Below are 12,055 nucleotides of genomic sequence, written 5' to 3' on the forward strand. Positions count from 1 at the left end.
AAGTTTTAAAAGATTTAAACTTTGCATTACAATTTCTTGGAAATATTCCAAAAACATTAATGTGTGTGAGAATATTTTAAGCCAGCTGGAATTCTTTATGCAATATTTTTTTATGCAACATTAACTAAAAATATATATGTACAAGTACCGAGCATCATCTTATATGCAAGCTTTCATTTTCAATATCATGCAGGTTTTCAAATTTGAACAAAAGCTAATTAAATGTTTTGCAAGAAACAGATTGTTTAAAAAAACAGAAGAAAATATGGAGCCCATTGACAGTTAACAACTAGTGTGCATTATGTTGAATGATCTTTCTTTCAAACTTGGAATGAAGTGAATTGATACATGCGTTATGTAATTGCTCATTTCTTCGCGATCAGTCAACCGATTCCAGCGAAATTGGCGTATAAGATGCAGAATAAGATGGGCTATACGCTGATGTTTAGATTTTTGGATTCTGATATCTATTTCTCGACTTACTTCAAATTTGTTCGCCCGGTAATTGTTTCTGGGACACCCTGTAGAATAAAAGGATTGTTCACACTTACCATGCTAACACTTCAAAATAACAATATGATCCGAAACCGGAACCTGACACCGAAACCGAAACAGAAAAGATAAAACGACGGTATGTCTCACTGAGAAAGTTGTCATTTCAAGTTTATATAATATCTTTGCCGGGTATGTGTTAAATTTGTTTATTTTAGAGATATCTCGACTCCGACCCAGGCCCTACTAAAGATCCATGTGGGACCTGTACTCGCTGTGTATGATCAAATCATAGAGGAATTCAGTGCGACGTTTGCGATACATGGTTTCACCTGAAATGCATTGACTTGACTCGTGAAGAATTTGAAGCCCTTGCAAACTCTACCGATTGCTGGTGTTGCCCAACGTGTATGTTGCCCCAGTTCAGCGAATCCTACTTCAACTCTTCATCAGACAGTGTTAGCGATGTGGATGGCAGTGGTAGTGAAGATTTATCTCATTCTCGTCTTGACCAAATGAAATCCGGACTCAATTTACTTTATCTCAATGCTCGCAGTATTAAAACTGTTCGCCGAAATAAAGTTAATAAACTCAGAGACTTTAAGGGATGCGAGCGAAAATCGGCTGCACTCTAGCGCAGCCGGCTGCGCTTTGGCCCCACTATTCTTTTTAATTCTGGCTGCACTGTCTGGCTGCAACAGTTACAAGGTTGGCTGCAACCTAGGTGGTCAATGTATTTTGAAAGTTGCAGCCAGAGTGCGGCCATAGGGTGTTAGGTCGCATGAGGATTATCTGCTTGGATAAATAATGTGGTTTGCTGTACAATAAACCATTATTCCTATTGTCATATCTTCATATTACCATTTACCATAACACACTGGTATGCTATTTTAATATGTTTTGTATTCTTACTGCACATCTTTATGTCTAATGCATAGTACATGTAATAATTATGTGAAATACATAAAATTATAAAAACACGGACACTCATTCATTCATCAGTTATATTCAACGTTATCAGAAAACATACGCAATACAGAATATTATCATACAACATAGTTAAAATGCAAACCTATAAAATATAACAATATTTACAAATACAATCTAAGATTATTAATATAATTAATATTATATAAATATGGTAAATATGATTATAACCAAGGTCAATACCATTAGAACTTGACAATATAGATTAATCAACTCAAGTAGGCCTAATGCAAATAGGCCCAATAAGTGACAGTTGATAATATTATAATGAATAAGCGAGATATAATTTTTATAAAGTCATACTAGTAATTTTTAACTGACATTAAATTAATCTAACCTATATGGGTTGTGATCTTTTACGGTGTCCTTTTTAAGCAGTCATCTTAATGTTTATAGTCTCTTGATTTCCTTTTGTCCACTTTGTAGCAATAAGGATTTGTGGTTTCTCTGAGCTATTTACTATTACACAATAAGCCTTTTATATGCCTTAGATCCAATTCATTGGGTTTTGGATATGGGTCACAAGGTTGGTGATAACAGAAAACTATTACTAGCGCAGCCGGCCGCAGGTAGCGGGGCCAACCTTGAGTTGGCCTCGCCTGGCCCCGCAAATATTAGAGTGCAGCCAGAGTGCAGCCGGCTGCGCTATAGTGCAGCCAGTTTGTGCTCTTGTGCCCTATATAAATTACATGACATTATATGTGTTACCGAATCCTGGTTGAACAGTAACGTCAGTGATGCCGAATTGCCTAATCCTGAATATTGTATCTATCGTAATATAGTTGAAAAAGATAGAGGGGTGGACTTTTATGTGCAATCAAAAATAACATCTTGTCTCTTCGTAAATCTAACTTGGAACCTGATGATGACTCTGAAATAATGGTTATTGAAATCAGACCCAACCAGCAAAAAAAATTGCCTTGATTATTTGCTACAGATCACCTGACAGTGTTGTGGATACATTTGTCCATAGTTTTCAGTCGACCTTGGCGAAAGTTGCGATGGTTTATGATCAGTTATATGTTGTTGGTGATTTTAATCTGCCCGATATAAAAGGGTGCAACATTTCATGTCAGGATAGATTGTCCACAGCTGAGCAGGAGTTCTGTGATGAAATCAATTCATTTTTCCTAACTCAATTGAATTTTATTCCCTCTCGTAAAGAATGTGATAACATACTCGATCTGTTTTTTACAACATCTATAGACAAGGTTATTAATTTGGGTGTGTCAGATGAAACTTTCACAACTGACCATAAGCTTCTTGAGTTTTGCATTGTAACATCTGTTGAAAGACTCAAAAAAGTTCCCCGCTATGTGTATAAGTTTAATTTTGATCTAATTAGATCCGAGTTGTTGTGTGCTATAAAGTTTAGTGATGTTTATGATGCTATATCAGTTGATTCTGCATGGGCAGCATTTATTCACATATTTAATAGAATTTTGGACTTGCCATCCCCAAGATTAAAATCAGGGATAGTACTACACCTCCTTGGATTGATTCTGATGTCAGACATCTTAGGAACAAAAAATACACTGCCTGGAAGCGGGCCAAAGAAACTAACTCCGAAAGCCACTGGGCGACTTTTCGTAAACTTCGTAACCAGTTGAAAAACATGATTTCATACAAGTATGAAGATTACATTGACGGGTTTGGGACTACCATTTTGGAGAACCCAAAAAGGTTCTGGTCCTTTTTTTAGATCTAAGACCAGATCAAAATCTCTGCCCCAAGCAATTTACAGTGGTGATGAGTGTGCTTCTACTGCCACAAGCAAGGCTACAATGTTTAACAATTATTTTTATTCTGTTTTGACCCAGCCTAAGGTAAACATTACACTTCCTGATGTGCCAATTTTCCAACATGAATCCCTTGGCAATATTAAACTTCAGGTTGATAATGTGCCTGACATTCTGAAAAATCTAGATGTTACTAAGGCTGTAGGACCTGATGGCATATCCCCGCGTGTCTTAAAGGAATGTGCTAACCAAATAGCATCCCCCTTTGTCATATTTTTAATATGTCAATTGATTCAGGTAATTTACCCAGTGATTGGTTGAAGGCCAATGTAATTCCAGTCTATAAAAAATCTGATAAGCAAAAAGTTGGTAATTATCGTCCAGTTTCACTTTTATGTATATGCGGCAAGGTAATGGAAAGGGCCATTTATAATGTTATCTTCCCTGAAATAAACTCCAAGTTGTATCATCTTCAGCATGGTTTTATTAAGGGACGGTCAACTACTACTCAACTCCTTACCTTTTTGTTCTTTATATTAACGACTTGCCCAGCGTTGCCAAACATGCAAATGTTGCTCTTTTGCGGATAATTCCAAGTGTTACAAAAACATTAGCAGTACTTCCGATTGTAAGCTACTGCAATCAGACTTGATGCCTTGTATCATTGGAGTCTGATGTGGGACCTCAACTTCCATCCCTCAAAATGTCAGGTTATTACCATGTCCAGGCGCATAAATCAAGTTCAGTATGCTTATAAGATTAGTGGCATTACCCTTGAGAAAATTAATGCCATTAAATATCTTGGTGTTAATGTTTCAAACAGGCTTGACTGGAGTATTCATGTAAAACAAGTGGTTAAAAGAGCAACCGAAAGATGGGGATGATCATGCGAACAGTTGGTTTTAATGCACCAGTTAAAGTGACTAAGACTCTTTATACTGCCCTTGTCAGGAGTGACCTTGAGTATGATAGCTGTCTTTGGAGATGGACTTCAAAACAAAATGTCCAGCTTATTGAAGGTGTCCAAAGACGGGCTACCAAATTCATTATGCACTATCCTGACAAGGACTATAAAGAGCGGTTAACCAGTCTTGACCTTCTTCCACTATCATCCAGAAGGGAACTCGGTGATCTTGGATTTTTTCATAGATGCAAGTTGGGGTAATATGATTTAGATGTAGATAAGTTTGTTGTTTTTAAAAGTAAAAACCAACAGAACCATCCCACCACTAGGCTCTCTGCGGATCCTCTTATGTTATCTTTTCAGAGGTGTAAGACTGAATCCCACAAACAATCATACTTCAACCGCATTGTTCCCTTGTGGAACCAGCTGCCTCTGGAAACCAGATTATCTAATTCCATTTCTTCTTTCAAATATCAAGCTCTGGATTTTTTGAAGTCTCAATTTTATTCCAAATTTGTGCCTTCTGATACCTGCACTTGGTTTTCTACTTGCCGGTGCCCCAATTGTAGGCCCATTTGAGGTCTTGCCTCTGGCATTCCATTCTTTTTTCCAAATTATTTAGGTATTTCCTAGGTGGGATGGTTCTAGAGGTGAATTTTCACCTGTTTATCCCAGCCTATTCGCTGGTCTTTTAACATGTTTTTTTTTTAAAAGCTTTTATATTTATATTTGTCAAATTTTGATGTGCAATAATTATATTCGTACCATACCAGTGATGAAGTCTAATAGATAAATAAATAAATTAATTAAATTCGCATGACCATATTTGGAATCGGCATGAAAAATGCATCAAAATGAGTACAAACAAACCTAGTATTGGTTCAGCAGTTCTTAAGATAGGTCTTGATATTTTTGGTAATATCTCAAAAACTTGACTTTTTATGTTGAAGCTTATGGCTGGCAAACAGAGCATTAAGCAAGAGGCTGGACAATACTCGCGTACAAAACCCCAATGTACACGTACCGTAACTCAACTCAAGGTAACCGTAACTACCATGATTTAAACAAACAAACATAGAAACGTCAACAACAACATCAACATTCCGTTTTATGTCAGTGAGCTTTAGAACCTGTCACCCGATATGTTATCTTACCAACTTTTTAACTCCCAATAATTGTGTAAGTTGTCTCCACATTAAATGACAAAATAGTAAGTCGAATTGTCTAGAATAACTGTCAAATGTTTGTCTTTTGTTTTTGTCTTTCTTACAGCGCATTCTTACAAACACAACGCCGAACTAAGGACATTTCTTCTCACTGCTTTTCGAGGTTTGGGAATCGGGAAACGCAGCTATGAAGCCGATATTGTAGAAGAATCTAAGGCTCTGGTGGATGAGTTAAACACCCAAGAGGGAAAACCATGTAATCCACATCATTATGTTACAAACACCGCCGCCAACGTTCTCTTTAAGATCTTGTATGGGAAGCGTCATGAGTACGATGATGATAAATTTCGTCATCTGCTCGATCTTAATCACAGACTTAGAAAACTCTTTGGATCCGGATTTTGGTCCGTCCTGCTTCCGTACTATTTTCCAAACAAAGACATTAGGGAATTGTTAAAGCTTTATAAAGATATTATCGCCTTTCTCGACAAACTTATTGATGAACACCGAGAACACTTCGATGCCGAAAACCCAGCTGATTTCATTGACTTATATTTGAAAGAAATGGATGAAAAGCCAACACCACATGACCCTTACTCGCACCTGCACGAACACAATATGAAAGGTGTATTGTATCTCGTGTTTTTGGCAGGAGGTCATACGGTGTCTACTACCTTAGAATGGTGTTGCTTATACATGATGGCACATCCAGAAATCCAGCAGAAGATTCATGAAGAAATAGATTCAGTTGTTGGCCACAATCGGGTTCCGCTGCTTGCCGACCAAAACAACCTGCCATACACCAGAGCTACATTGTTGGAGATTCAACGCCATGTAACTCTGCTGCCACTCAATGATTTCCATGCGGCTGGTAACGAGACATCACTCTCTGGGTACCGTATTCCTAAAGGTGCCCTGATCATTTCAAACCTTTACGCCGTGATGAGAGACCCGATTGCGTTTCCAGAACCAGACCACTTCAAACCTGAAAGATTCATTGATGAAAATGGGGAGTATGTTGAAAGAAAGGAGGTTATTCCTTTCGCAGTTGGTAAGTAAAGTATTGTCGAATATAAATTTACAAATACAAGTAACTTGAACATTAGAGTGGCTACATTATGGTATAGGCATGAAAGTGGATGACCATCGGTTGACTCTTCTTTTGTCACATCATCAGAAAATACACCCGTGCATTAAGCTTTCTTAATATTACAATGCGCCTCAACTCTACTATTATATACTGGAGGGCAAGAGAAAATAATGTATTTGCTTTAAGGCGAGATGGAACGGCGTCTGTTTTGCTCAAATAATGAGAAATAGTTGACAAACGAAATCCAGGGAGAGGTATTTTTTCAATACGTGAGATCACAAGGCACATTGTAACGGGTTTCTGCCATATCCGATGAGCATGGTTTTCCTTGGAGTAGGAAAATAGCGAAAACTTTTAAACGCGTTTTATTATTTGTCGTAACTGCAATACATATGGAAATACAAGTGTGACTAGTGGCATCCTTGACTCATTTCCATAAGGTCAAAGTATAACCCTGAAGACACAAACTGTTAAGCCAAATTATCAAAACTTGCCAATTATGTACTGAAAGCCCTGACTCGCCTTAAAATAACACCTTGTTGTTCGATACTTTGGATTATCACAAAATATTGATGATTATTTTTACCTACCCACATGTTTAACATTTAATTAATGGATGTTGTGTGTTTTGTGCGTTTTTACTTCCTTTTAACAGGTCGTCGCAGTTGTGCAGGGCAGAATATTGCCAGAATGGAGCTATTTGTCTTTTTCACTCATCTCCTTCATCGATTTTCACTTGTCAAACCAGACGATGTGCCACGTGTAAGCTTTGAAGGAATATACGGGAGTTCTTTTGTACCAAAGCCATTCATGACTATATTTCTTCCCAGAAATTGAGTTGCCGAGTAACTATATAAACAGGCTGCAAAATGATTTACTTTAAATCAACATGATCAAGATGCTAATCATGCCAGAACAAAAGTTATAATGGGAAGTCTAATTTTGGTTGTCTAGAGGGGTAATATTAATTTTACTTGAAACCATAAGGGGATATTAGTTTTAAATGATAATAAAGGCAAGACAAGGGGAATTCAAATTTGAACGCGGTCGCGAGCGGGGAAAGCAAATGTTTTTGTCGATGTTATTGTCAAAACTGACGTAAATATTGAACGGCCCATGAAACAAAAACAAAAAAATAACCACCGTGTTCTGCGGACAGACGGACCTTTCAAGTAGGGTCAGTCGGGAGGGCATTTGTTGTAAATAATTAACTCTAAAAATCACCCAAATCTGTAAATAAATTACATATTTTCCTGGGTTTCACGGGTTGTTGCCAAACTGTTTGCTTAGTGACGGAGGAGCACAAATCGGCTGGGAACCGAGACTAGATGGGGAGGGGAACGGGGGGGGGTGGGTGGGTGGGTGTGTGTGTGTGGGGGTGGGGGTGGGGGGTGGGGGGGTGGGGGTGTGGGGGTGTTTGTGGGAAGGTGTTTTGTTTTGTTGGTGACGCGACGATATTGGAACGTGTTTGGCGGGAATGTTTTACTTTGTTTTGTAAATTTTTGGAACGCCTATTTTGCTGGCCCCAATTACATGTATATATTGAAACTGCAGAAAACTTGTATTTCAGATTATTTTAGCTCGAAATTTCGAGTGCCTAACGCTTAGTTCAATTTCACGCCAGGTGGAAAGTGGGAGTTATAATGGGGAATCCGAATTTTGGTGGGACTTGAGAGGTTGAACCATGGTGGGGTCTTTAGATGGAATCTGATTTTTTACTTGAACCATGAGGTGGAGTGTTAGTTTTAAATGGTAATAAAGGGGGGAGAGGAAACAAGGGGAATTTAGAAAGTTTAAGCGCGGACGAGAAGGGGAAATCAAAGACCCATTTTTGTCGATTATTTGTCAAAACTCTCGGCCCCTGGCGTAAATTTGAACGGTCCCTAAAACGAAAAAAATGTTCTACGGGCAGATGGACCTTTCAAGTAGGGTCAGGCGACCGGGCATTTTTTGTTAGCAATTAACTCTAACAAAAATGCATATTTTCCTGGGTTGCACGGGTTGTTGCCAAACAACGAAGGAACATAAATCGGCTGGGATCGAGACTAGGTTGATAAGAGAACATGTGGGTGTGTGTGTGGCAAGGTGTTTTGTTTTGCTGGTGACACGATGATATTAAAACGTGTATGGAGCCGGGGATTTGTTTTGTAAATTTTATTGGAACGCCTATTCTGCTAGCCGTAAAAATATAAAAACCTTGTTTTTAGTTTATTTTAGCTCGAAAGTTCGAGTGCCTAACGCTAACTACCTAAATAAAGCAATAGTTAAAAACCATGGGTTAAAACTGAAAAGTTTCATCTGTAGGATTGTTCGTGAAATTATTCAACCTTTGATAGGTAAATCCAGAGATTAAAACTTACGTTTCTTAGCTTTTGATAGCAGGACATGCCATCTTGATCACAGGTGCTTTCCAGGCTCAGTGCATCTCCCGCGGGAACTGGTAGTCTCGTGCCTACGATGTGATGTGTGCTTAATCAGTGAGTCATATACGTGGTCAAGAGAATACATTCAATGTCTCTGTTCATGTTAGTTATCAAACTTCAAAAGCCTTGGCAGAGATCCTTGCAGCGATTGCGGGAAATACCGAAACCACGTAACCAACTCAAAATCTCTTGCTGAAGAGCTAACAGGCTAAGGAGATATGAAGTTGTGTCTCTTTTCACAAACACTCCCGTAGAAAAAGCATTGGATGTCATAAAGACGAAGCTGGAGCAAGATAGTTCTCTTCCAACACGCACAAATCTTTGTGTGGAAGACGTCATGGAGTTACTTGAATTTACTGTGACAACTACTTACTTCTCCTTTCGCGGCAACATATATCGTCAACGCTTTGGGACAGCTATGTGTAGCCCAGTAAGTGCCATTATCGCCAACATTTATATGGAGTGGCTAGAAGAACAGGCCATTGCCAGCGCACCGCTGAATTGCAAACCTAAATTATGGCGGCGTTATGTCGACGATGTCCTCGAAATCATCCACAAGGGCACCACTGAACACCTAACCGACCACCTCAACACCATAGACCCCACCGGAAACATTAAATTCACCTACGAAGAGGAGGACGACGGCAAGATTCCATTTCTTGATACTCTAATCGTCCGTAAACAAGATGGAACTATCAAATTATTGGTCTACCGTAAAAAGACCCACACAGACCAATATTTGAACTTCACCTCACAGCATCCGCTACACCAAAAACTTGGCGTTATAAGAACACTCTTAGACAGAATGCACAACATAGTGACTGAAGACGGAGACAAAAAGGAAGAACAACAAATGCAAAACAAGCCAAAGAAAGACACAAAAACCAAAAAATCAGACAATGATCCATCAAAAGGTATGGTCGTCATTCCATACAGAAGGACTGTCAGAGAAGCTTCAACGAATATTTTGGAAACACCGGATCGCCACCGCCATGAAACCCCACAACACTTTAAAGAGCCTTCTAGTCCATCCCAAAGACAAACGAGATCCCAACGAGACTTGTGAAGTAGTATACAGAGTTGATTGCAAAGGATGTGACAAAATGTATGTGCGCGAAACAGGTAGAGCATTTGCAACAAGACTTAAAGAACATCAAAAATACGTCGAGAAGATAACAAGCAACAGACATTTCACCAGAGGGAAGAGGAAAGAATCATTGACAGAACAAAATATGGTCGCCATTACTGACCACATATCTCAAGAAAATCATGTTATCAACTGGGAGGGGGCGAACATCATAGACAAGGACTCAAAATCAATATACCAGGAAAATCAGCGAAGCAATATGGATTCGCAGAGGGGGCGACAAAACCATGAACAGAGACATTGCGGGAGATGCAGTGAGCCTGGAAAGCACATGTGATCAAGATGGCATACCCTGCTATCGAAAGCTAATAAACGTAAGTTTTAATCTCTGGATTTGCCTATCAAAAGTTGCATAATTTCATGGGTTAAAAGTTGCATTGAATAATAATATGCTAAGATGGTATATTCTTTGTAATAATAATTTCGTATACAAAACAAAAATAAACCAAATTATTTTCTGCGTGTGTACGGGTTTCGCTGACCTTTTATTTATTTTTACAATTTTAATCATAGCATGATGATAGCCGGGGATGATAGCCGTTCTTTGTTCTAATTATTCTTTGTATTCGCTAACATAATGCTGTATTAGTTTTCAAAATTCTGCTTTTCAAACTTTATTAATCTAGCATTCCTTTGCTGTAGTTTTTGAATGAAGCGCACTATTGCAGGAACTGTCGTTAATAGCTCTGTCACACTACGACGGACTGGGTTAACGAACATCACCGTATACAACAGTCCGGCAGGAGATTCGGTGGGATTTGGGTCCCGATTCTCGTTCGTCTCTCTATGCGCTGTGGCCGCTAATAATCCTGCAGGCGTCTTATATCCGATCGTTCAACGTCCGACAAATGACCGGATTTGGGCTCCGATTCCCATTCGTCTTTCTATGCGTTGTGGCCGCTAATAATCCTGCAGGCGTCTTATATCCGATCGTTCAACGTCCTATAAATGACCGGCGAATCCGTCCCATGTGGCAGCAGCAGGGACGTCGACCCTATCAGAAAAGTGGGGGAAGAGAGGATGTTAGAGGGTTTGAGCAGTAGCGTAGCCAGCGGGGGACAAAATGAAAAATGAGCCCCTTTATTGTAACAATAAAGCCATTTTTTAGGGGTAATGGCGAAAATAGTGTAAAATACCATTTATTTCGCGCTACGCGCGCACATCATCCCAATAAGGCCCTTTTCGGGAAGCTCGACGACATACAGTCTCTATGTATTGTATGTTGCAACTGCAATATTTTTGTCTATGCCCCAAAATTTTATTTGCCCCCCCCCCCTCGTGACCAAGAAAGCTGGCTACGCCCCTGGGTTTGATGCCTCTCAGAGGCAGTTGCGTAGCAAGCACTTTGTCAGAGGGTGGACAAAGTGGGGAAAGACAACTTTTAAGGGAAAAAACTTTGACGAAAATGGTCAAAAATGGGCTAAAAAGTACAAAAAGGGCTACAAATCCATTGAAAAGTTTTCACCATTATTGTATAATGTAAACAATTGTTTTAAACATAACACGTGGATGTCCAAAGCAAAAGCAAAAAGGAATACTTGACCATTTTTCAAAATGAAGGTCCTATTGAAGCCATTTGCATGGGGACTGTATTTACCGTATATTTCAGAATCTCAGGCAGGATTTAGAGCAGGCAGGAGTACAGTAGACCAATTGTTTTCCCTACGACAACTGGCTGAAAAATGCACGGAGATAGGGAAACCACTATACTGCTGCTACATCGACTATCAAAAAGCTTTTGATACTGTTTGGCAAGAAGGTCTTTGGAAGGCTATGGACCACCTAGGCTACTCTACAAAAATGGTTAGACTTCTCCAAGCCTTATATAACACCTCTAAAAGTACAGTAAGAGTGAATGAAGAGCTGACAAACTGGTTCACCACTCAAACAGGAGTCAGACAGGGATGTATTCTCTCCCCCAGCTGTTTAACATCTTGCTGGAACTGGTCCTACGCCTAGCTATTGAAGACGTCAGCATTGGAATTACAATTCAAGGACAGCTCATCAACAACCTGAGATTTGCCGATGATATTGTTTTACTGGCCGACTCTGAAATTAACCTCCAAACTCTAGTCGACAAAGTATACAATGAAAGCAAGAAGTTTGG

At 39.3% G+C, this 12,055-nt stretch overlaps 1 protein-coding gene across 1 annotated transcript in view; it reads left to right on the top strand.

The window, feature by feature from the left end:
• LOC140141437 (cytochrome P450 2U1-like) overlaps window positions 1–7,702 on the top strand; it is a 28,592-nt gene extending 20,890 nt beyond the window's left edge. The window contains exons 4-5 of the mRNA XM_072163293.1: window positions 5,395–6,339; window positions 7,034–7,702. Coding sequence (XP_072019394.1) covers window positions 5,395–6,339; window positions 7,034–7,215 — 1,127 coding nt within the window. The 3' untranslated portion in view covers window positions 7,216–7,702. The remainder of the gene's footprint in view (window positions 1–5,394; window positions 6,340–7,033) is intronic.
• The last annotated feature ends 4,353 nt before the right edge of the window (window positions 7,703–12,055 follow it).

The sequence above is a fragment of the Amphiura filiformis genome, chromosome 19 (genome assembly GCF_039555335.1).
Source record: "Amphiura filiformis chromosome 19, Afil_fr2py, whole genome shotgun sequence".
Taxonomy (NCBI): Eukaryota; Metazoa; Echinodermata; class Ophiuroidea; order Amphilepidida; family Amphiuridae; genus Amphiura; species Amphiura filiformis.